Source organism: Mesoplodon mirus (assembly GCF_964341445.2).
Source record: "Mesoplodon mirus genome assembly, chromosome: 12".
NCBI classification, from domain to species: Eukaryota; Metazoa; Chordata; class Mammalia; order Artiodactyla; family Ziphiidae; genus Mesoplodon; species Mesoplodon mirus.
This window is the reverse complement of record NC_138988.1, coordinates 21,715,801-21,741,788: the sequence shown is the minus strand read 5'-3', so window position 1 is coordinate 21,741,788 and position 25,988 is coordinate 21,715,801. Positions and strand designations below refer to the sequence as shown.

At 41.2% G+C, this 25,988-nt stretch overlaps 1 protein-coding gene and 1 long non-coding RNA gene across 5 annotated transcripts in view; one reads left to right on the top strand and one right to left on the bottom strand.

Moving 5' to 3' along the window:
* The window catches only part of LOC309813200, an 85,516-nt gene that overhangs the window by 37,460 nt on the left and 22,068 nt on the right, over positions 1-25,988 (top strand). Inside the window, exons 2-6 of the long non-coding RNA XR_014295453.1 lie at positions 13,598-13,763; positions 16,905-16,985; positions 21,025-21,140; positions 21,641-21,716; positions 22,742-22,899. This is a non-coding gene — a long non-coding RNA (uncharacterized lncRNA). The remainder of the gene's footprint in view (positions 1-13,597; positions 13,764-16,904; positions 16,986-21,024; positions 21,141-21,640; positions 21,717-22,741; positions 22,900-25,988) is intronic.
* TAFA4 (TAFA chemokine like family member 4) overlaps positions 13,763-25,988 on the bottom strand; it is a 126,333-nt gene continuing 114,107 nt past the window's right edge. The window contains exons 4-5 of one of the 4 annotated variants that reach the window (XM_082637789.1): positions 20,482-20,565; positions 13,763-14,030 (exon numbers count right to left, since the gene is read on the bottom strand). In XM_082637789.1, coding sequence (XP_082493915.1) covers positions 13,840-14,030; positions 20,482-20,565 — 275 coding nt within the window. In that variant the 3' untranslated portion in view covers positions 13,763-13,839. Of the gene's footprint in view, positions 14,031-18,006; positions 18,041-18,918; positions 20,566-25,988 lie in introns of those variants that run through there. The other 3 variants (XR_014295451.1, XR_014295452.1, XM_082637790.1) reach the window with 3 other exon arrangements.

Below are 25,988 nucleotides of genomic sequence, written 5' to 3'. Positions count from 1 at the left end.
AGGAAGAACTGTTCTTGTAAATAAACTCATCACAAATTGGTAGATTAGAATCTCTGTAATTCAGCAAAATTCACAGAATCAAAATACTTGCTGGAATTATGCAGAGGAAATAGCCCAAAAGAACACAAAGAATGATATTGATAAAAGAACCCAAGTAATAAATCACACTGCCAAAAACCATCTATCTAGACCAGGGGGTACTAAATATGGTCCAGCCCACTGCCTATTTTTGTAAATAAAGTTTTGCTGGAACATAATCACACTTACTTGCTTTCACATTATCTGTAGCTGTTTCGTCACTATAGCTGTAGAGTTGAGTAGTTGTGACAGAGGCCATATGGCTTGCAGAACCTAAAATATTATTGCGTCCTTTACTGAAAAAGTTTTCAGGCCCCTGATCTAGAACATCGGTTATTAACTTACTTTTGTAAAGACAATTACATACAAAATTCATTTAGAATATTGCTGTATCTACATTTAACTCACAACAGGGTCCATTATGATAGAAAATGTGTCAAGAGGAGACAGGTGCATCTAACAGCACAGTCCCAAAATATGTGAAGCCAAAACTGACAAAACTGAAGGAAGAAATATACCGTATTGTTCAATAATGATAGTTAGAGACTTCAATATTCTACTTTCAATGATGGATAGAACAACCACACAAAAGATGAACAAGGAAACAGAAGACTGGAGGAATAGTATGAACCGAGTAAGCTAAGAGGCATCATCTATAGAACAGTTCCTCCGAGAACGGTTCCTCATTTTTCTCAAGTGCAGATGAAAACTTCTCCAGCCATGATAGCACAATACTTACTATCTTTTTGAGGGGAACTTTTCAGATAAAAAGATAAAGGGAATTCTCCTTTGTTAGGGAAAGATTTTGCAAAAGTAGAATGAAGATACTTATTGAAAAATAAATATGGCTTCAAGGCTTCATAGGAGATAAAATGAAAATATGCCTCTTTTTCTCCCATGCCTTTATTTCATTATTGCTTCTCTGGACCAGTGCTTGGAGCAGTGGCCCAGCTTGAGGGGATACCTTTCTCTAACCGGAAGAAATGTTTGACTGACCAAGGAAATCTTATGTTTGATGTTCAGATCACAAAGCAGGTGGTCATCGCTTGCATAGCTGCAAAACCAGAAGAGATTTTTCCCCAGGCCCTACCTGATCCTCCTCTTAGCCTGTGAAAAACAACCTCCTTTTAGCTAATTGCATCCTGTTGGCTCCGATTTTCTGCTGAGCCAGGGTCTCAGCAATTGGGATGACATTCCATTAAACTCAAAGACACGTACTTTCTCATTTCAGCAGTCTTGCTGACTATACCTCACATAATGTCTTTTTACTAAAACCAATTAGTATCTTAATCAAATTTTTAGTTAAGTAATTCTCACTTAAATTTATTTACTTTCTAAGAACTCACATTCCCCGTTCTGGACAGTCTTGTGTAATTACAAAATTAATTATAGCATTAGGCTCCAAGTCTCTCTCCTTTTGACTTCTATTATCACCACCCTGATGTGACTTTATTTTTACAGTGCCTTCTCTGGGGGGAGGCGGGTTGCTCAAGCTTTAAGGCATTGAGAATGACTTGAGGTTCCTATTTACTAACATTTTCTCGCAAATTGCAAACCTCTAAGAAAGACTAGGTAGGAACATGACAAAAGGTGTGAATCTTAGCTCTGACACTTTCTGTGTCTTCAGGGTGGCTTTTCATTCTTTTTAGAAAGAATGACTCAGTCTTAGAAAGAAAAGACTCAGTCTTTTCATCTGGAAAATACTGGTGAGCTACAATGTTGCACCTTACTCGTACCAGCTGCTCAATAAATATCAGTTCCCTTTTTCTCTCTAGTGATTTCTGTACCCTGGAACAAAAGATGGTTCTTTCTTGTGTCAAAATCTAGAATGTGAGGGATCAGATGCAAAGATAATAGATGAACTCTGATGGCTATACACATCTCTTTCCAAGCATTCTGACACATGACATCTCTAGGTTGGTGAGACTTATATTTGAGAGATCAAGTTGAAAGTGATCATCTTGGAGAGTTTTAACAGTCAAACAGAATGTCATTTCTAGCTACCTGGATTGTCCTCCCTGCAATGGAATAATAACTGTTTAAGTTAGAATGACTAGGTAAACCAAGGGAATATCTGAAGGGAGATCAGTTGGAGATTAAATATATTAGTGAACTTGTCTCAAAGAAAGATTGTGTAAAGAGGGAACTTAAAGCCACCCATCCTCCTTCCACTTAACATTTTATATATGAGATCCATGCCTGTATTTTAATAAAATGGGATTATACTAGATAGTTCAATATAAATCAGTAATGTTTTAATGGCTCTATAATTCTTATTGCTTGGAGATACCATATTTAGCCACCTCTTCTTTATAATAACCTTTTATTCTGAAATAGTTTGAGTCACAGAAAGTTACAAAGACAGTAGAGCTTATGTGTACCTTTTAACCAGATCTTCTAATAATAATATCTTACATAACTATAGTATCATGGCAAAACCAGAAAAGTGATGGTAGTTTAATCAGTCCTTATTATTCATGGATTCTGAATAGTGAGGTTCTCAAATCTGTGCATTTGTCTTTTGGCCAATATTTATTTGTAACCCGAAAATCAATACTCTCAGTGCTTTCATAGTCATTTGGACATGTGTCTGCACAGAGCAGTGAAAAATTTTAGTCACCCAGAGCAAATGTTCACACTGGAAGTTGAGCATGGGGACACTCTGCCTTCTTGTTTCAGCTCTCAGACTGTAAATGAGTGTCCTTTATGCAGTCTATTTAGCACCACGCCTTCTTGCCTTCTTGCGCTTTTTTGTTGGTGAACTCACTGTTAAAATGGCCTCCTGGGATCCCGCGTGCTGCAGAGCGGCTGGGCCTGTGGGCCGTGGCCGCTGGGCCTGCGTGTCCGGAGCCTGTGCTCGGTGGCGGGAGGGGCCACAGCAGTGAGAGGCCCGCGTATCGCAAAAAAAAAAAAAAAAAAAAAGGCCTCCTGGCTAGTGCTTCTACACACAAGAAGGCTGCGATGTGCCTTATGGAGAAAATATGTGTGTTAAATAAGCTTCGTTCCAGGACAAGTTATAGTGCTGTTGGCCACGCGTTCAGTGTTAATCAGTCCACATTCGCATATTACATAGGGTGTCCTTAAACAGAAAGATACATTGAAAAAGGTAATGTACTGATCCGTTGATGAAAATGTTGTGACTGGAGGCCCATAGGAAGATAGCCCTATGGGAGACCCCGTAGAAGCAGTGACTCAGCATCCATTCATTGAGCGGCCCTTGTGATGCTGCAGATCATAACTACTGTGAAAAATCAGAATCACCTGTACGAAGCTGGTGAGGATATAGAGTAACTAGATTTCTCACACAGTGCTGGTGGAAATGTAGGATGGTACCACAACTCTGTAAAAGTTTGGCAACTTATAAAGTTAAACATACATGTACCATGCAACCCAGTAAGTGTACCCCTGGGTATTTATCCCAGAGAAACAAAAACTGACATTCACACATGTACTGTTGAATCTGTAAGTTTATGTCTGTTGTCAAATTTGGGAAGTTTTCAGCCTTTTTTAAAGTATTTTTTGAGCTCCATATTCTTTCGACTCTCCTTGTGGGTCTCCGAGGACATGAATATTAGATCTCTTGTTACTGCATCACGAGTCCCTGGGGCTCAGTTTATTTTATTTCAATCAATTTCCTCTCTGTTGTTCAGATTCGATGATTTCTTTTACCCTATCTTCAAGTTCACTGAGTCTTTCCTTATTTCAATTCTGCCATGAAACCCATCCAGTGAGTTTTTAAAGTTTTTTATCTATTGTGTTTTTCAATTCTAAAATTTTAATTTGGTTCTTCTTTGTGTCATCTATTTTATTGTTGAGATAGGCTATTTTTCAATTTACTTCTTGAGTGTTCATAATTGCCTGTTGCAGCATTTTTATGACAGCTGCTTGAAAAACATTAGAAAATTGCAAAATCTGTGTCTTCTCCGTGTTGGCGTCCGTTGATCACATTTTCTCCTTTGAGTTGAGATTTTCCTTCTTCTTGGTATGATCAGTAATTGTGGACTGCATCCTAGGCTTTGGAATATTACATTATTAGAATCTGGTTCCTATTTAAATCTTCTAATCAACCTATTAGGTTCTAAAGACATAGCCCAGTTCACTCTTGCAGTTCATGGTTCAAATATCAGTTTAGTTTATAAAACCTGTGCAGTGGTTTTATAAACCTGTTCCCCTCACTTGCGTGTTACTTAGATGATAGGAGTCCACCCTATAGTGTCCCCAGTGTTGGCTGCAGGTGGGAAGGGGAGAGACATATATCATTCCTGCAGGATGGGGAAAGAGGACAGGGTCTTATGCAGTAACAGACCTAGGGCAGGAGGGGTCACCTTGTTCCTGCAGAGAAGATTGAATCAAAATTTTGCCCGCAGGCTCCACGGGACCAAAGTCTCCCGTCATTATCACCGTGGTGGCGTGAGGGTACAAGTCAGAGTTCTGCCCACAGAAGAGGAAAGTTGCCTCATTATTTTCCACTCCATGGTGAAAACAGGCTCAGATTTTTGCCAGCAGGCTCTATGCGGAAGGAGTGCTGTCTGATTACCATAGGGAATGCAGGAGACAGGGCTCTGCCCACGGGCTACAAAGGAGGGGGGTACACCGCTGTTCCCACGACAAGAAAGTGGAGGAGGTGTGAGTTCATCCCCCAGCCCTGCAGGGGAGGGACGCGCTCAACACTGGGAGATGGGGATGAAAGACAGAGTTCCACCCGCAGATCCCCAGCTGCAGTGCCCATTTGGGGAGGGAGTGGCTACAGAGGGTTTTCATGGTGTTCACTCAAGAACAGGCAGATACGGCTAATGGTTTCTGCTCTTTTGGATTGCCCTTTTCTCAGTCCTTGGCGTGAAAGATAGCAGATTTTTGAGGGGGGCTATGTTTTGTGTGCACCCTTTGGCATTTCTGGGTTGCAGGCTTCTCCAGCACCCAGCTGGGTTACACAGAACACAAGAAAAAAACAGCGACTCCAGAACCTCACTCCTCGGTTATTCCTTGTGTCAACTGAAAAAAAAAAAAAAAGCATAACGTGCGAGTTGTGAGTTATGTTTTATCTGGGGCAAAACGAGGACTATAACCTCAGAGATAGCCTCTCAGAGAGCTCTGAGGAACGGCTCTAGAGAGGTAGGGGGGAGGTCAGTATACGGTGATTTTGGTGAAGGGGGTACGTGCAGTCAAGCACACACTTTGGCAGAAGGTTACTGCTGGTCACAAGAAGTTTGCTGCTAGTCCAAAGGAGCATATGTCTTCATTAATTATTTTAGTGCTTTTCTAGATATGAGAAGATGCAAGAATTTGGGCTCATAAAATCTTCTCCTGAAAAATGTCTTACTATCTGAAGTCCTGTTCTGCCAGTTTTTCCCAGAGCCCAGAGTGCCTCCTTCCTGATCTCCACCCTGAATTTCTTTAGGGTGTATTGAAGGTTAGTGGCTACAGTGGCCAGTGACTTCATTCTTCCATAACCAGATGGCAAGTGACAATTTTTAGTTGGCACTTGAGTCCCAAGGTCCCTAGCTAGTCTGCCTGTCGTCTGTCTTTGACCCTGCCAGGATTTTAATGTGTTTTGTCCAGGGATTTCTGTTGAGATGAGCAGGAGTGCCCAGAACCAGAAGTACAGCCCTTTTTGACAATGATGTAGGATTTCTGATTGCTTGCCTTTATGAACAATTCTGGGACTCATATTCTTGCTAATGCCACTTGGCCTCTTAATTTCTTATGTTCTGCAAGTAGAAACCTTGAGGCAGGAAGGTTGACTGCTAAGCCTCTTGATGCAATATGCACAGGGTAACATCACACCCCTGCAACCCCTGTTAGATATTCTTTCTTTTAAATATCGGCCAAACTGACTTGAAAGACTGTTCAATCTCAACTATTCATCAAAAATTGCAAACCATTTGGCCTTTTTGTATTTCTTCTTTTGTGAATTATTACACCTTTTGTTTGCTTTTCTATTGAGGTGTGCTCATCTTTTGCTTACCAGTTTGTAAAAGTTTTGCATGGATATTAATATTTGTCTGCCAATATAAGCTCTAAATACTTTTCCCAGTTTGACTTTTAGTTGGGTTTATGTGGTTTGGTCATGCACAGAGTTTTGCTTTGTATGGAGTCAAATGTATCAATTTCTACAAATCTTTTCCTGTTGAGTAGATCTGCCTTCCAGGCCCTACTCTGAGCCTGAAGAGATTTCCCTTCCCCCTTTTGACCCCTTTTTGCATTTGAAATGGCAGGAGGGAGAAGAGAAACTGACACAGCTCTCTTTAAAGCACAGGAAGATGAATGGAGTAACAAATGGGAAGACCTTCTACACCGGTTTTCTATCTAATCGCAAGTCAAATAAGAGCCCTCCAAAAGCACATGCAAACCCCTTTCTACTTTACTTTCTCTGACCACAGCCCAAGGGCCTGCATCACCAAATCAGAGCCATCTGTATGATTTGCCACAGGCAAAGTCCCTTTCCCTCGAGAATATCAGACATAGCATCTTTTAAAGATCCTCTCGTCTATTCCCACTCTTCATCTGTGCTCTAGTAGCGAATCAGAAAAGACAGTGATTGAAATAGCATATGGCAGCACCAGACACCAATTTTTCTGACTCTGACAGTTTCAAGAGTTGTCACGAACTTTTTCTCCAGCTGAGACTTAGTGGTTTTACTCCCCTTTCTTTACTGTGGCACTAAGGATCCGTTTCAGCCCTCTGTCAGATATATGGAGCTCATAAATATTTCAATGTTCCAAAGTATTGTCCTGATTCCTATTTCAACCCATGCCCCCACTGAGCTGACCTAAGCAGTCCACTCTGTTGATTTGTGTGTGAAGAGAGACAGGATGAATTATTTTTTATGTTTTCTTTTCAGTTATTGCAATGCTGAAATAGTAAGGGCATGATTAAATTTTCTGTGACGTCTGTGAATGGGCTGTAAAACACTCAGTGTTGAACTTAATAGATGTAACAAAGCAAGGACGAAGATGCAGTTCAGAAAGAGGGCAGGCAGGTTCAGAGATGCAGACTGAACTCCTGAGAGTAGGATTTCAGTTTTGGAAGTAGAGGACCCAAGTTCATTTGCTTGCTTCCATTCCTTGGTTGTTCATTACAGTGACTCAATTAATAATTCAGTGTCCTGAACTATTGTGATAACTCCTCATTAAGAAAATCAAAGCTGATCTTTAAAGGACAGGTCACAGACCCTATCCACAGAGAGCAAAGGTCCAGGTGAACAATACAAAAGAAATACCACTGCACATTCCTCACATGGAAGCAGGCTATGAATATTGATAGCACCAAAGAGGAGAGGAAAAAATCTCAAGCATGAGCTTGCAGTGCCCTGCTTTGTTCACAGCCCCAAATCAATACTACAAAGACTGTCCAATATGCTTCAGTAACTATTCATCAATTATTTAAGGAGCTCTTTTGTTCAAAGTTTCTGTTTACAAGATTACTTTGTAACTTGAAATGATCGTTTCCTTTCATGTAGCTACTGGATGGGGCTTGAGTTTTTTACACGATGAACCTGAAAGAACGGTGTTCATGTGTATGTCCTACATCTGTTACCTCGGGTGGCAGATTCAAATCAGCATCCCTGTGTAGTACATCTTTCTTTGCAGTGGTGCTCTGACTTCTACCAGGTAGGTATTACAGACTCAAGACATTGACGTGTCCATGCAGAAAGCATAAGCATCTTCAGTTCTCTGCCAAATAGGCAGCCAAGGTTAAGGGGGAGCAGTGTTCCCTGAGTTGTTTGCCGAGTTTGTCCTTGCTCTGCTTTCTCAGAGTTTTTACTGACTTGAAAACAGCGAGAGAACACTTTAAGGTCTAGTCTTATCTGGCCCCAATTTTCTGTCAGTGGTGTCCACTTAAACCTTACACCCCCGTTTGGAGCCCAGGGCCTGCTATTTGCTTCTCCTTTTTTGTGTGAGGTGACTACTTGGATTATGAATTACTCATAACAGAGGCACAACTTTATCAAGAGCCTATTATTTGCTCGCCAGCATGCTAAGAGTTTGTTGATATAAAATTCTTATCAAAAAACTTCTGTGGGGTGTATATATCATTATCCTGATATCCCCATTTTATAAAGGAACTGCATTTGATGGAGTAGAAAGCTTTGAAAGATGAGTAGCAGAGCCCATATTCATACTTCGATTTGTCTGCCTCCAGAGCCTCAAATCTTTGCCGTTCTGTTACCAGGTTCCAGTGACCTCATACAATAACATCATGTTCTTCCATTGTATAGAACATAAATTGGCCAACTTCTCTATAAACGAGCAAAGACTAAATATTTTAGAATTTGTGGGTCACGTGAGCTCTATCACAACTAGTCTTCTCTGCTGTTGTAGTGCAAAACCCCAGCTGCTACACAAATGAACGGCATGACTGTGTTCTAACACACCTTTATTAACAAACCCGGGCAGGCTGGATTTGACTGCAGTTTGCCAACGCCTAGTATAGAAGAACCCACAGGCTTTAGGTACAACTGTTAATAATGCTTTGCCTATTTCAGAGAGACCCAAAATGGTGAAGGTAGTTACCAGACTAGCTGTGGATTAATCCTTGATCAGTGAGTCTCTAATTGCCCATCACTAGGAATTCTGTGCAGAAACATTTCCCAATCTTGGAGAAATTTTCTCTGACACAGGCATTTTGATGAGGTGGTTTCCACAGGTATTGACAGGAGTCAATTCCCAACCTTGTGCACCCACAAATTCTTTCCAAAATTCCATAGTATGAGCAAAAATTCAAGTCAGGGGGGCTGGCCAAGTAGTCATGGCATTGGACCGGGTGGGTGGGTTGTGCATACCCATCGAAGGGGCTGCCATCTCCCCTCCACCCAATAGCATCGACGTGGAAGAATATGGGCTTAGTGTCACTGCATCTTCAGGAAACCTTCAAAATCCGTGGAACATATACCTGGGATGCATCTGCCCTGATGCAGCCTCTAACTAAAAATTACTTGGAGAAGGGCTGGTATTCTGCCAGTGTACACAGTGGCATATGGAACCTTATAGTTGCTTACAGTCTAAGTCATAGTCATGAGAAGTTCAATTTTTGAATCGTTTTATCCCAGGCCAACAGTATTTTTTTAATTGTTCTTTTTTATTTAAAATTTTATTGGAGTATAGTTGACTTACAATGTTCGTTTCAGGTGTACAGCAAAGTGACGCAGTTATACATATATATATATATTCATTCTTTTTTTAGATTCTTGTCTCAATACAGGTTATCACAGAATACTGAGGCAAGTTCCCTGTGCTATACAGTAGGTCCCTGTTGGTTATCTATCTTATGTATAGTAGGGTGTATGTGTTCATCCCAAGCTCCTGATTTATACCCCCACCCTGCCCCATGTTTCCCCTTTCGTAATTGTAAGTTTGTTTCTGATATCTGTAAGTCTGTTTCTCTTTTGTAAGTAAGTTCATTTGTATCACTTGTAAAAAATTAGATTCCACATATGAGTGATAGCATATAATATTTGTCTTTCTCTGTCTGACTTAATTCCCTTTGTATGATAATCTCTAGGTCCATCCATATTACTGCAAATGACATTATTTCCTTCTTTTTTGTGGCTGAGTAGTATTCCATTGTATATATGCACCACATCTTCTTTATCCATTCCTCTGTTGATGGATGTTTAGGTTTCCTCCGTGTCTCGGCTATTGTAAATAGTGCTGCAGTGAACATTGGGGTGCATGTATCTTTTTGAATTATGTTTTTTTTCCGGATGTATACCCAGGAGTGAGATTGCTGGATCAAATGGTAGCTCTATTTTTAGTTTTTTAAGGAAACTCCATAGTGGCTGTACCAATTTACATTTTCCCCTACAGTGTAGGAGGGTTCCCTTTTCTCCACACCCTCTCTAGCATTTATTATTTGTAGACTTTTTGACAATGGCCATTCTGATTTGCAGTTTTGGTTTGCATTTCTCTAATAATTAGAGACATTGAGCATCTTTTCATGTGCTTTTTTTAAAAAAATAGTTTGAGTAAAATTTACCACTTGAAATCGGCTTCTTGCAAGTTAGCCCTGTTTGGAATTCTTCTTGGATTACCTACACCAGGGCATTTCTTGAGCGCAGGTGTCCTTTACAGCCCTGCAGGCCTTGTGACTCTGAAGTGTGAAATTGTTGTTTTGGAAAATGGCCACAAGGCGGCAGCACTTCTTCATGCCCAACTCTGGTTACTCAGGCAACCAGAGCCTTCGCGTTCCTGGGTTATAACATAGAGTTGAAGGTGCCAGCACACACACCCAAGGGCTTGTGTCTCATTACTTCTTTCCCCTTGCCTTTCACCACCCACCCTGCCCCGGGCAAAATCCCAACCCTGCATAACCGCTGCGGCAAAGGTGCTGTCTTGTGCAGGTGAGGCTCCAAGGAAGGAGGCTGGAGGGTGGGAACCCCACTAACCAGGAGTCATGGAGACCTGGGGACATTTCAAAGCTAATCCAACCCAGAGGCTCCACCATCCTTTGCGTGCACTAGGCTTGCTTTAGCTGTAGGAGGGCCCATCTGGATCTTGAGATTGTGGTAGCATCCAGAGGGAAGCAGGCACTCCAGGTCCAAGGGGGGCTCATTTGCTGGAGCATCCTCCCCAGTTCCCTTAGAACCAGGACAGTCCTTAGACCCCAAGCCTGCTCAGGCTCCAGGGATGCGACAGCCGCCCAGTTTTTCGAGGCCTGAGGAGAATAGGGTAGGCATGTCTTTTTATTTTTTTTTAATTAATTTGGGGGTGGGTACTACAGATGATTTATAACGTTGTGTGTGTTTATGGTGTGCAGCAACATGATCCCATTCCATATGTACAGATATCTGTTCTTTTTCGGAATCTTTTCCCATATAGGTTATTACAGAGTGTTGAGTAGAGTTCCCTGTGCTCTACAGTAGGTCCTTCTTGATTATCTATTTTGTATATATTAGTGCATATATGTTAATCCCAACCTCCTAATTTATCCCTCCTCCCACCTTTCCCCTTCGGTAACCATAAGTTTGTTTTCTAAGCCTGTGAGTCTGATTCTCTTTTGCAAATTAGTTCATTGGTATCAATTTTTAAATTCCACCTATAAGTGATATCATATGATATTTCTTTCTCAGTCTGACTTACTTCACTTAGTACCATCATCTCTAGGTCCTTCCATGTTGCTGCAAATGGCAGTATTTCATTCTTTTTTATGACTAATATCCCATTGTATATATGTACCATATCTTCTTTATCCATTCCGCTGTTGATGGACACTTAGGTTGTATCATGTCGTATCATGTCATCTGCAAACAGTGACAGTTTTACTACTTCTTTTCCGATTTGGATTCCTTGTGTTTTTTTCTTCTCTGACAAAGAAGGACTTCCAAAACTATGTTGAACAAAAGTGGTGACAGTGGACATCCTTGCCTTTTTCCTGATCTTAGAGGGAATGCTTTCAGTTTTTCACTGCTGGGAATGATGTTATTAGCTGTGGGTTTCCAATAGTCTTTTTTAATAAATAAAAAAGAATACAGTTATTCTTTTAAACTCAAGTAGAAATTCAATAGCATAGTACACAAAGGGTCAGATAGATACACTTGTGTGTATAAGGGTGGAAAATTTCCCCAACAACCTCGAAGGGTCTTGGGCAGGTTTATTAAGTGCTGTCGAATTTAAAGTGCGAACAGAGTTCCACTTTTCCACGGGCGTGTGCTAAAAGGGTATATATGTTTTAGAGCAGCAGATCGGAACCTGAGAGAGTGCTCTAAACTCAAGGAGGTTGCGGGTCCTTTGGAGAGACCCTGGCTGAGTCTGCAGCCTAGCTGGGCAGCTGAAAGTTCTAAGATACAAGAATTGTATGTCTCTCGGGTATTGAGACCACATGTGCCACAATCAGAGGACCTGAGCCTGACATGACTGATATGCTCCTTTGGTATCTTTGCTTTAAATTTTGTAAAAATACAGGAAAGTCTCCTATCTACTCCCCTACAGGAAAATAAAAGGAATGATAACATTAAAATGCTTCTCAAAGAAAGCCCCATTTCAGGGCTAACTTGCGAACTAGGTAAAAAGAACACTTGGAAGCAATAATGGATGAAATGGCAGCTTTGATACCTTCCATTTTCCCAAATGGACTATTTATTCCCTGGTAGTAGTTTATATCCTGGAAACGAACCTCAAGGTGAATCAGTGTCATTTTTCACTTCATCTTATTTGGGGTACAAGATCAGATGTGTGGCTGAAAAACTAAGACATTATTTCATGTGCCATAAAATCTTCTCTTCTTTTTAAACTCGCTTTCTTACAGTGGAAGGTCTTATACACTGAAGGCAGCAGAATACACGTAGAACATCATGAAATGTGCCTCAACTTAATAAAATCTTCCTACATTTTAAATTCTCCTTACTGCTAGATAGGTTTGGGAGACGAAACTACGTAGTAATCTATATATAAATGCCAAGTTTGCCATATAGTAAACATCCCCAACATGAAACTTTGTGTCAAGTTGTTTTTCACATTTATAATAAAAATTTGCAAGCCTAAGAATGTTAACACCACGTCTTAAGGCATAAAATAATCACAAAAACGTATATACGCCATACACCATCAGCAAAACAAATTTTTTTGCTTACTAACATGAGAGTAACAATTCTGGTAGGCGTCTAGTCAGTCAAATTCAAACAAAATGTAGCAAACAAATAGCTATCACCTCATCCCATTCCTTCTGCAAGAATAAAATCAAATAGACACAATAGTTACTGCTACGAACAATATGATAGCATTATTTTCCCCCGTAACTGTGAAAGGACAGGGATAATCAACAGTGCAGAAAGTATATTTTTGGCATTTCTTAGTATGTAAAATGTATGCCATATTATTATAGTGGTATGTGTTTTAATAACATTATGCATTTAAAATCTGGGTCACTTACTTTTCATCTGTAATGTGTTTCTGCATGACAGCATCTGTGAGTATGTGGAGACACGTCTGCTGCAAAATCATTAAACCAAGAAAAAAATGACTCAGGTTTTACTTATATTTAAAGAAAGAAAGAAGATGAGTAACACATAAGTAGGGAAGGAGTTAGTTAGGAATAAATCACAGTCTAAAAATTCTGCATTTAAAGGCTTTTGTCTTGGAGTTAACAAAATATTGTAATATAATTGCCATAAACTGGATCGAAGAAACCACCCTTGATCTAAACAGAAACTGTTTTATATTTTCAATGATTTACCTCTCTGACTACGCTGCAGCCGTAAAAATCCCAACAGGTTTTCTTTCTGTTGTGGATATGTCATGATAGAGCTTTGGTTATAAAATATTGGAATTGATACCCTTCCTTAGTACTCGGTAAAACGGCACACAGAAGTTGAAATGGGAGCATTTTATTTCTGGTAACCTGCCAACAGAACCTCTAATGCAAAGATTTTAGATCGTCAAAAGCAATAATACAACTGCACACAACAACCCCAGTATAAGTCCTTCTGTTCTTCCAGGTTTATAAAATAAATTTTCATCACCAGTTAATCAGAGTTCCTTAATCTCTACATGCCAAAATGTTTTGTCATTTGGACCCCTTTCAGACTTCCTTCAGCCCTTGCGTTAAAGTTCAAGAGAGGAAGAGAATGAGGATCCTCAGAGACAGGTCCGTGCTCCTTTGTAAATGTAGAAAGAAACTGAAGACCCGGTATTCCTTCAGAGGTGGTCCATTCTGAAACTTCTAGTTTGTTCCTCCAGAGCTTCTTGGAGGTATGTTCCTTAGTAATCCAGATAGGATGTCAGATGTGTGTGCAGCAGCCCATAGGTATAATTCACTGTAATAAAATCAGGAAGCAGAGAAGGCTGGGACAGTTAAGTAAATATCACCCTCCAGAGCACAGATATGCAAATGTGATGTGGGTGAAATCCAAGACAATTTCCTGCAAAGAGTCCAGGACAGCAGTCCAAACAAGAGAGCGCTGCATCCTGTCGCTCCTCCGGGGTTGAAGCACACCTCTCTCTTTGCTACCGTGTTACCTAAAATGAATTTTAAAAGTTAGCATTCGACACCCTATACCCACCAAAGATAACCCTTCCTGTTACCGGACCCATAAATCCCTGTCTGTGTCACATGCATAGAATTTAATAGTGGGCATCTTTATCAGGAACCAGCTTTGCCAAATCACCTGTTCAAATCAAATTCTTCTTTACATGTCTTGCTTTTAGGTTGCAAAGAAAAACACACCCAAAGCCTTCCACAACATGGTATTAGAGCCCTAGCTCTGTATCCTGTTGAGTTATAAAAAATCCTATCAGATTAGGTACATTCATTGCCCATCAAGTTAACTCATGCATGCTAAGCATGCTTTGTTAAAGGGGCTAAAATATGTCCAAATGAATGCTGATTTAAATCAGTGTATGTTAAGATCAGAATGTCACCTTTGTTCGTTTTTTTCAAGGTTGTTAATTTACATTAACTTTAGTTTTCAGAAATAGGTTATTTTATTAAACTACTGTATTGACTGGAAACATACATCCATTAAAAAGTGTGCTGTTTCTTCCATTTTTAAGCACCCAGGCTCGTCATGGCTTAGGATCCAAGGAAACAGGCCTGCGGTTTCTATAGTTTGATTTCATCATGTAAGAAGCTGTACAGGTTAGATCATCAATACATCAGCTGGGAATACATAAAGAAAAACATAATACTCTAACATGTCTACACCATCCAAATACTTTTAAAGTAAATTATATTATTTGATCACACTGTCGTCATGCCTGGGCTTTAGACCCAATCAGGTATTTTTTCAAACCTCAGATATGTTTTAACTGAAAGATGGCCTTGATTTATGTATTCTACACTATAATTGCTCTTTTGTTTGCGCAGGGGAATACTATATAGCAAACAAAATTAAAAACCCTGTCCTCATAGAACTTAGTTAGAAACCCTGTCCTCATAGAACTTAGAATAGGGATTGGTATACTTTTTCTCTAAAAGAAGACCAAACAATAAAATATTTCCCATGTTGCAGGCCATATAGTCACTATCACAACTTCTCAGCTCTGCCTTTATACCACAAAAGCAGCCATAGATAATACATACATTAATGGGCATTGCTTTATCCCAATAATACTTTACTTATGGATGTTGAAATGTGGATTTCATATAATTCTCATGTGTTATAAAATATATTCCTTTTGCTTCTTTTTCCAACCATTTAAAACGTAAAGCTCCTTCTTCCCTGTTTTTTGTTGTTGTTAATGGCATGTGAGCTAAAGGCTGCATCTGGTTTGCAAGACATCGCTTGCCGATTCCTATACTAGAGGAAAAGGGCTGGACAAATAGGTAAATAGTATGTCAACAGGCGATACGAGCTATGGAGGAAAGTAAAGCCATACTCTGGAGACCAATACCGGGGCAGGGAGGGGAGAAGTCTAGTGTGTCATAGAGGGATGTCAGGGAAGGAGGTATTTATGGAGATACTTGATGGAAAGGAGCGAGCCCTGACTCTCCGGGGGAAGAACTTTCCGGGGATAGGTAAACGCAAGGGCCAATGCAAGGACTTCGGCCTTTTTCCGACTGAGGCAGAAAGGTGAGACAAGGGAGGCAGGGCCAAGCCATCCACTTAAAGGGATCCCTTTGGCTGAAGTGGTAAAAGAGGAAGGCAGCAGGGTTCGTGACAAATCAAGGGTGTAAGAGAAAGAGGAAGCAAGGACAACTCCAAGGTCTTTGGCCTGAGCCACCAGATGATGAAGCTGGTCATTTTCTGAGCTGGGAGGGACTCTCTCTCTCTGCCTAAGGTTCTTCATCTGCTACGTGGAGAAGAGTAGCATCAGCCCCTTCAGTTGTAGCGAAAAGGAAATGAAAAGCACGTGAGGTCAGTGCTCAGGAAATGGTGGCTCTTGTCAGGTTAGCTCTTTCTGGATCTTTCACGCGTCTGTTTAAAACCCAACTATGTTTAGAGCCAGCCAACTATCAATCAACATCTAGGATGTAATTCTCAAAAGCATCTTATTTGAGGGGAAGCTCATTCTCCATGCCCAGCTTGTTTTGGAGCTTCTCCGCACTGACGGTCGGATGATATGGCGCTGACACTTTCCGATTTAGTTTCTTTTAAAATACTTGTTGTGCTGATTGTATATGGAAGGTTCGTTGTTATTTTGGTGGATAAACAGTTGCTATCGTGTCGCTATCAGCTCCAGTCTCATGTGACAGGGTACCTAAGAAGTTCAGGCTCTGGCTCTAGGGATCAGAGAAGATAAGAGCTCAGGATAAAGGAGTCATCTCGGCTAGACCTTGAAAGACAAGTAAAACTTTAGAAGTGGGAGATGAGGAGGAAGGCCATGGGGTATGGAAGTACGTGGCCTATTTGGTGAGCGGCCGTGAAAGCCCATCCCAAGATGCTTATACTCTATATTTTCTACCAGTTACCAAGGGGGATCCATCGATGGTCTCTCACCTGGGAGGAACCTGGGCGGGGACTTTATCCTGGTGGCACAGAAAGCAGAGTATAGGCCAGTTAAAGGCAAGAACAGAGAGCAGTGGGGGAGCTCAGAAAACTAGGGATCCCGGCACACTGCTTGCTCGTCAGAATCACCCTAAGGACAATTTCTTCAAAGTATGGTTTTTTTAAGCCCCATCCAGAAACATCCTATAGTGAGGCTCAAAATAGTTTGTTTTTAACCAGTTCCCATGATGATGTTTCTGTAGCCACTGATACCATTAAGTAATTTAACATTGTGTTAGAGAGGCTAAGGTGACCCGTCACAGTAGTCCAAGAGACAGAGGAAACAGGTATCGATTTGAGTCCTGTGAGGAAGATACTAGAAGGACGTTGGTCATCTTAGATGTTGAGGGTGAGGGAGGTTTTGAAGAGAAAGCCTGTTGTTTAATTTCTTACCTCCTACCTCTAGGTTTTCCAGTACGAAATATTGGAAACAAAACAACTGGACACGTAATAGAAACTTTGAAGAACAAAAGGAAGTAAGAATCAGGTAGGATGCTTACAAACAGCTACTAAAGAAAACGACCCTATTCTAGAAAGCACAGTTTTTCAACCTCAGCACCACTGCCATGTGGGGCTATATAAGCCTTTGTTGTGGGCACCGTGCTGTGCATTTTAGGATGTGGAGCAGCATCCCTGGCCTCCATCCACACAAGGTGCCCATGGCAAGCCCCCTCCCCGACGCGTGACAACTAAAAATGCCCTGAGACGTTGCCAAGTGTCCCCTTGAGGGCAAACTTGCCCCTCATTGAGAATTACTGCTCTAAACACATACCTCTTCACTCTTAGTAGATGTTTTAAAATCAGGACCATTTTAAAATCTAAAACTTCTCAAAATTCAATGTGAATTGCTTACATTTGCAAACAACAAAAAGCCCGGGCAAGTCACTGCCTTTGGTGCTAAGAGGACATTGCACACGTGTTAGGAGCCTTCATACTTAAATAGGGAGAAATGATTTAGCACATTTAGCAGGGTGGAGGTAATAAAACTCAGAATTGAATTAAGGAAAATTGAGGCAGGATGACAGAGAGTCAGTTATATTTTCCCACAGAGCAGTAGCTGCCTCCTCTCTGGGGATACTGAAAACTATACCAGTGGAATAAACTCAATGCCAGCCTTCCTGGTTACGGAATTGTCTCCCCTCGCATTCCTATCTTCATCTAAGGCTATTAATAGCTCAAGTTGACTGCTAACTTTGTCACATCTGCACCTAAGTGGAAAATAAAATTCGGACCTAGATGGCTTACTGCAGATACTCTTATGTTTTAGCCTTTCTGTGTTTTGATGCTGCTGTGCATCAACTGTTAGGGACACTGGAAACCATTTCCTTATGGTTAATGCCCCCTCGAGGGAGGTAATTGTTCCACATTTAGAGGACGGCTGTCTCACCTGGGGTGTGAGGTCCAGTGTCGATGTTAAGGTACAGCTTCTGTGAGTACCAAGCTCTTCACTGAAGCCAGTCACAGCTCCACAAATGAAGTTACTCTACGGGCAGAAGCTCCATAAATGACGTAGGATGTTTTATATAGTTCAAGTCACACTGACTTGGATTAATAAAGGAAACAAAGTTTTATGACTTAGAGATTATTCTCCAGTGCTGTATCACTTAAAAAAAAAAAAGTAGCTACGTATCATGAAGGCTGGGGGAACTCTATTATGCTTCTACAACTTTCCCAAGTGCTAAATGAAACGTCACTACTGTTGAGGATGCAGCTTGAGCAAACTTCTAACCCCCAGCACACCAGAGCCAAAACGGCCCTCAAGGTTTGCTTCCTACAACTGCCCTTGCTCTCGGCACATCAATACAGAGGGAGCTGCTGCAGCAGGGGACCCCTCAGACACGTTCATTTCTGGAACACAGCTGGCTGGTGCTCGTGTTGTTCTTTTATATTTATATGTAAGAGTCAATACAAAAATAATCTTGCAAAATGTCATTTCCTAGTTGACAAGAAACACGTTGAAGGACATTTTTTTTTTTAATTGTTGGTGGATTTAAGTGGTTCCTTGGCCACTCCAAGATTTTGATTTAGGAGGGGGTGAGGGAAGAAGGGCTGAAAGGGGCGCATTGGGAAAGGATGGTGGAATCATCTTACAGCGGGATTTGCTTAACAAGCACACTTGGGTTTACGCAGATTGGAAGTGTGTGGGGAGTTGGTCAGAAGAAGAGCTGATCAAAAGGATGGCAGTGCTAACTAACCTCCTTCCCCCTCCAGCAACCTCCACGAGCTTCTACTGCCCTGGACATAACAGCATAGATCAGGTCATTTAACCTAGTTATGCTATCACTAACAAGGACACGTTAGTTGATCATTGCAATTAATGTTAAAATGGTCTTGATTTTGAAATTATTTTACCTAGATAATAAGGAACTAATAAGCAAATCACTTACTGTATACTATTGGTAATTTGGGGTATGACAAATATCAGCTAAAATCTACATTTAAAATGTATTATAAAACCTTGTTTTATAATAGTCTGTTGTAGATGTAATCTTTTATTAATGACATATTTAAATATTGATTTTATAAAATCTTGTTTATTATAATACCCCACATACACACATAGGAGGAGAACTCACCTGCTCTTGACCTCAGGGGTTGAAAATGATTGAGAGCTCGAGTAATTCCAAATACTCATAAAGGGGAAACTGTAAGCAAGATGAGAAACGCTTCAAGAGATGTTATACCTCCTCAGGGGCCAAAGCTGACACAGCAACCGGAACTAAACAGTCATCCCATTCCAGTGTGCCTAGCTCATTATAATCCTAGAATGACCGGTTGTATTAATATTTCCATTCAAGCAATAGTTGCGGAGACATGCAGCTGGCTCTGGGACGATTATGGGTAAGCAAAACAGCGAGGGGCCCTGACTTCACAGCTCTCCTCCTAGACAGAAGGCTGTCGGTATGAAGCAAATAAGTATAGCACTCCCTGTAACATGTAACTATAGTACCGTGCTCAGAGATACAGAGGGCGTGAATCCTATCAGTGAAGGATTCCCTGAAGAAATAATGGGGAACTAGAAAAGAAAGGCGGAAGGCACATTCCTTTGCAACTGTAAAGGCACCACAGGAAGAAGGACTGACAGAAGGCCAAGACAGTTGGAGCAGAAAGAATGAAGCGAGGTAGGTAGTTTGCCAAGTTATTTATCTAGGGCCAGACAAGCACAGGCTAGCTAAGGAACCCAGAGAAGCCACTGAAAAATGTGGAGGTGGACTAGCTTAGTAGATCTGCAATTTGCAAAAACGACTAGGGTCATCCTGTGGAGAACAGACTGGGAGGGAATCAAGAGCGGATGTGAGGCCACAACCTCAGTCATCCAGATGAGACACAATGGCGGACCTCACGGGGATTGTAAGTATGGGACGCAGAAGCATGGAGGGATTTGGGAGTAGCAATCCCAAAGACAAAATAATAGACTGGACAGGGAGAGATGAGGAAGAAGTTAAATTTCTGGCTCAAGAACCGGGTGGAAAATGGAGTCTTTCAGAGCCAGAAAGAGGATGATTTGGGGAGGAAACTATTGACTCACAAGGCTTGAATTAGAGTCTTCAACCATTAAATCTCCTCTTAGGCAGTAGGTCTTTCTGTTTCAGTAAACCATCCGGAGGTGGATTCCTGCCATACTGTTTTGATACATGGGACTGTCAACTCTGAAACCTTTACTTGAAATCGGCCCATGAAGGAGCTGAACTGAATTCAGTAGCCCTGCCTAAAAGAATGCATTTCCCAACCAAATCACTGCTCTATAAAACCTGAAACTAAGGGTGATGCTGAGAAATGGGCTTTTCAAAGGGCCAAAGTCAGAGGGGCCCTGCCCAAGCAGGTTTATCAACAAAAAAGAATGCTGTCCTCTTGACGGCAGGACGAAATGAAGGGGGGGAGACCCCGCAGGTGATGATGTACTGAGGTTGTAAATTACAGTTGGGTTTTGTCTATACTTGCCTTTGTAGTTTTGACTTTATTGCCACTGCTACAGGACCAACCTGAGTGATCTGGCAGCACTTTGCAATCCTCTCCTTCCACACAAGGATTCATGTGACACCACCACTTCTGAATCACAATGGAAGCTGGAAGACAAAGCCAAATAATATTGGGGACGTTGTTTCTTCCTCCAAATACAGATAACATAAAGCTCAACACTGATGAGTACACTGGCTTCCAAGATTGCTTATGGTGAAATCTTGTGAGTAAAGAATCCAATCAGCCATATATTGTACAGACACAAATTCTTTCTTTTTATGCAGTTGGCTAACCGATGATGATGTAGTTAGTGAGATCTCGCACTGTGCAGTACGCCCGCCCAGGTTTGAATTTGGCTGTGCTACCTTTTTTGAAGGACCTTGGACTAGCTTTTTTACCTTCAGCTGCAGTTTCTTCATCTGTACGATGGGAATAAAAACAGAGCCTTGCCAGAAGATGGCAAGAGGATAAAGCCAATCTGTGTGAAAGTTTTGGCTGACTTTGGACCAGTCACTATGTTGTCAGAAAATGTTCACTATTACCGTGGTCTCCGTCTCTGGTTGCAGGTTATAATGGTGGACGTGGATACTGCGGTTGTGTTTGATACTCTTTGTTTTCAACAGCAAAGACTAAGAACTGTCAACATTTTCAGCACACAGGGTGCCTCATCTCTCCCAGCAAGGTGAGTAACCACTTGAGACAACTACTCGACGCAAGTTAAGATGGGAGGGGCGGGCCACCCCCTCACATGCCTACATTCTCGACTATTCACAGCTTACCTGTGAATTCCCTTTCCTCTCACCATCCCCACAGCAGTCTGCCAATAAAATGATTGATGTTTTAAGCCCCTGAATCAGAAACTAGCACCCCAGATCTCTGGGTTTGCAGGCAGATGAAGAGAAGTTAAGAAAAAACCATCACCTTGATGGTTATTCCCATAGATTTCAAAGGATGAAAAAGATTGATTTTTAAAGGTGAACCCCCACCCTTCAGGCTGGTATAGGACAAAGCTCCAAAGCCAGGGATAGTATGTGTGGATTGGGGGTGGAGGTAGTTTAGCCTTGTTTTTTTTCTTTTATTTTGGGTCGAAACAGTAACATGTTGACTAAAAAAAAAAAAAAATTATATATATATATATATATATATATATATATACCCCAATGGATTTTACCACTGCCTCAGAAGTCTGAAACTAAAGTTGAAGAAAAAGCAGGCATCCACAGGCCCACCTTGGAGAACTCCAGACCACCACCCTAAAGTAAGTGACACCAATTTTACGACTTCCCAGTGCCTAGAAAAGTTAGGTTTACACTACACTGTAGTCTATTAAAGGTGCAATAGCCTTATATCTAAAAAAAAAAAAAAAAAAAAAAAGTGTACCTACTGTAATTAATAAATATTTTATTGCTCAAAATTGCTAACCATCACCTGAGCATTTAGCAAGTCACATTCTTTTTGCCAGTGGAGGGTTTGAAATACTGCAAGAACTACCAAAATGTGACACAAATAAACAAAGTAAGCAAAGGCGGTTGGAAAAGTGGCACTGATAGACCATTGCCTCAAACCATCAGTTTGTAAAAACGCAGTATCTGAAGTACAGTGAAATGAGGTATGATTGTAAATCCTAAGAGCTACTTTTTCTTGAGTGCAGGACACATCGCCAGATGTCCTGCCTGCATTTGCTAATATCAAATTCACTACAGCTCTGAGGTTCAAAGTGGTTATTTTCTTTTCTGCATTTTACAGAAAGGAGAAAACTGAGGTCTGGTGGTATTAAATGAGTTGCCCAGAGTCACCCTTTTTCCAAGTACCCAGCAGCATTTGAACAGAGGCAATCTAACACTGCTGCCAAAACTTAATACGTCCCCACTCCCTCACAGCAGAGATCTCTACTAGAGGCAATGACAAAAGTAGGTAACGGAGGAAGCCAGTGCATTCAAAACTCGTCTCCTGTCAGGCAAATGCGATGTGGCAGGATGAGGGCATAGGATTGTTCCATTATTGGCTGAAGTAAACAGATACTGTATTTTCTCCACATGCAGCCACCATTCCAGATTCGGGCCAAATACTGAGCTATGTATCCAATGAGTCCCATCCAAACCAACAGTACATGAGTCAGGCAGATGTGTGATCTAGAATAACCAAGTGCTATTTAAATCAGGAAGTGCCAACACTGAGAAAGGCACGTAGCTAAATGGGTTATTTATTTTGTCAGAGACTGACACTGCACTTGAGTGGACGGACACACTGGGGCCACGTCTGACCAAGTTACATTCTTTTCAGCCCCCGACATCACAACGGTTTCACCTTAAAATTGTATGGAGCTGTGTCATCTTCAAAGCACTTTTATGGACTATTCCCTTATGATGGTCCCAAGAACCTTCAGAAGCAAGAAGGGGAGGCAGAGGGTTCCAGATACAAAGACCAGAGCTTTCCACAAAGTGAGTAATACTTGAATCGAGACTCTGTATCCATCTTTCTACTTATACCTTTCTATTTATACCTTTCTACTATAAGTCTTTCTACTTATACCACAATTTGCAGTAATAGTTTAGATTAATAAGTGCTACACAAAACTGACCATCTTCAAAGGGCCGACCAGTCATTCATTATTTTCGGAGTACCTTAGTTTGGTCCCAAGTAGATATAAAGATAAACAAGAGGTGGTTCCCAGCCCTCAGTTGAAAATGCCAGCAGGACTGGAAAAGTTATATAAACGTTGACAGAGCTTAGTTATATTTGCACAGAGTTAAAAGTGAATCTGAGATACTTTTTAAAAAGGCTTTAAAACTGTTCCTTAGACACACTTTCTTCCACTCAGCAGTGGAAACCTATGTACTCTTGACAGGTATCAGAGCTACATGGATGATTCACAAAGAAGCTTTGACAGATGGCTAGTGATCTGTCCAGGTGAAGGCAGGAGGGGCAGTGAACGGCCACCTGGAAGCCAGGAGACCCACGTGGCTCAAGTGAGGGGTCAGCAGGGAAACAGTGGACGTTCAGCTGAGAAAGGTGGTCTGGGAAGCAAACTTTAGGGACTGTCAAGGACAATTCAGGACTTGATTCTCTAAGCAGTGGGAAGCCATGGAAAGTTCCTGAGCAAGGTAGTGCAACAAGCCAGGAAAACCTATGTCCCTAGAAGGGTGAGTCTGGCAGGGACGATGAAAGAATTTAGAACAAAAAGATGCCTGACAGGGAAGACCAACTGAGGTGTGAGTGAGGGGAGAAATCTGGGAATAAACTCCCCGCAGAGGAAATAGATTGAATCCGATATTATCTCAGCTTCACAGCAGAGAAACACTAGTACCTTCTCACTGGACTCGGGAACCTGAAATAATCCTGATGCCAAATCTAGAAAAGGAGCTTGAGGTGGGGAAAATGATGGATTCAGGCTTTCATCACAGAAAAATATGCCAATTCTCAACTACAGCATTGCCTAGTATTTTGTTTAAGGATTTAAGTGTAATAAAGTATTTAAATAAATACAAGAAGGAAGCATACGCAGTCAAGCCCTTTGGAAACTATTTACCACTGTCCTTTCATTTCGTTGGGAAATACGGAGCGATGAAGACAGATTCACAATAGATTCCTTAAAATAGCAGGCTGCCCTGGAATTTCAAATATTTCTATTTGTAAAAAAGACATCATGTTCATATTTGATAGAATACATTGAGGAGCCCTATAAGTAGACATTTGATCCAGATAAAGTTTCTTTGTGAAAGAAAGACTTAATCGCAAAATGTTCTTTCAGAAAAGGAGACATGATAAGAGCCATCCCGGTAGCCAAAATACAAGTTTCAAATTCCTTTATGAGTTAAGGATTGACTAGGAACTCCCAGCTAAACTGAAACCAACAGAGGGTTTGACCCGACAATGACTAAGATGATTAAACAGCCCGAAAGTTTCAGCATTGAGTGCATACGGAGTAGGGCTATGAGCTGAGACCAAAGACTCAGAAGTAGGGTTCTATTAAAATAACTCTTGAGAACATCTACCCACTTAACTGAGTTTTGCCTCCACAGGCAAATAAGTTTGTAGGAGGGATAGTTTGTAGGAGGGATACATGGTTTTTTTTCCTGGTGCCAAATACCATAATATACTTTACATGAGAAAGTGTCTTGTCACTTCTATTTTTAAAATGAAATTCTTTAAAAAGCCCCCTGCCTTAGGAGAATACAAAATATCCCTATCTCCAAGCTGCCGAGCTCTAACGAATTTCTAGCTTTATGCAGAAACAAACTTAAAAAAAGACAGGCAACTAGTACTTTCTATAATGTTGTTTTTTAGGTGAAAATGTAAGGTGACTAAGTAGCTATTGTGCTCCTGGTGCATTTTCTTTACTCTCTGTGTATGAAATAGATGGAGGGTTTTTGTTTCTAGCCCTTGTCCCAAATAAATACCACTCTACTAAATAAAACACAATATGTATTTATATAGCTACTTAGATAAGCCCACCTTTGAATAAGATCAACAGGCTCACTTCTCAACAGCTGGCATCTCCTTTGGGGATTTAGTGTGGTTGTATTTACACAGAGTTAAGGCTTTTCTAAAGAAAAGTGTATTTTTACCCTGAAACTACGGACAGAGAGATTAAGAACACATCTTCGGGGAATATATATCATCTAGAAAATGGAAACAGTCACAGGCATAGGTTCTGAGGTTTTAACGTATCGTATCTTTAGCTATTTTGCTCTCACCACTGTTATTTCAAGACACTCACTGTGTTCTTTAAAAATTAAGCCATTTGTTAACTTTTAAGATAGGTAGGTGGAAAGCCCTGCCAATTTATATTTCTGGTTATTCAGAGAAAAGAAGCCATTCCAACCTGACCCAGGTAACATGCATAAAAGCAGTAGTGAGAGGACTCTGACTTTTTAAAGGAATCTTTTCCTTGTTCCCACATTTCACAAATGACACGGTAGTGTTATCTGCACAGAGTGCGGCGGGAGGCTGGGGCTGAGGATGTACAGACTCCTCTTCTGTGATCTAGGTGTGTCTTCCCAGCTAAAGGCCCTCTCGCACAAGCACATTTGGCAGAGACCGCTAAGGCAGGGTCTCTTGACCTACGTTTGGGACCAGATCATTCTTTATTGGGGGTGTATATCCTGTGCATTCACCATGGATATTCAGCAGCATCCCTGGCCTCTACCTGCTAGATGCCAGTAGCACCCTCTCCCTCAGCATAACAACCAGAAGTGTCACCAGACATGGTCAAATGTCCCCCGGGGCGCAGGGAGAAAATCACCCCTAGCTGAGAAACATTGATCTGTGGTTATCTATTTATCTATGGTGATGATTTAGATGTACTCGGCCCAACATGAGAGGCTATGCTAGATCATCAGACCTCATCAAAGCTTTGGCTGGTGAAAGTAATACTAATTCATGGTAAATATCATCATGCCACCTCTATTCCATGGCTTCCGTCCTCCCTCCACTGTGGGCGATTCCACAAGTCTAACCTTTGTATCTCTCTTTCACACACACAAATCCTGGCTAATCTTGAGCTTACTCTGCTGACAGTCTGTGTGAC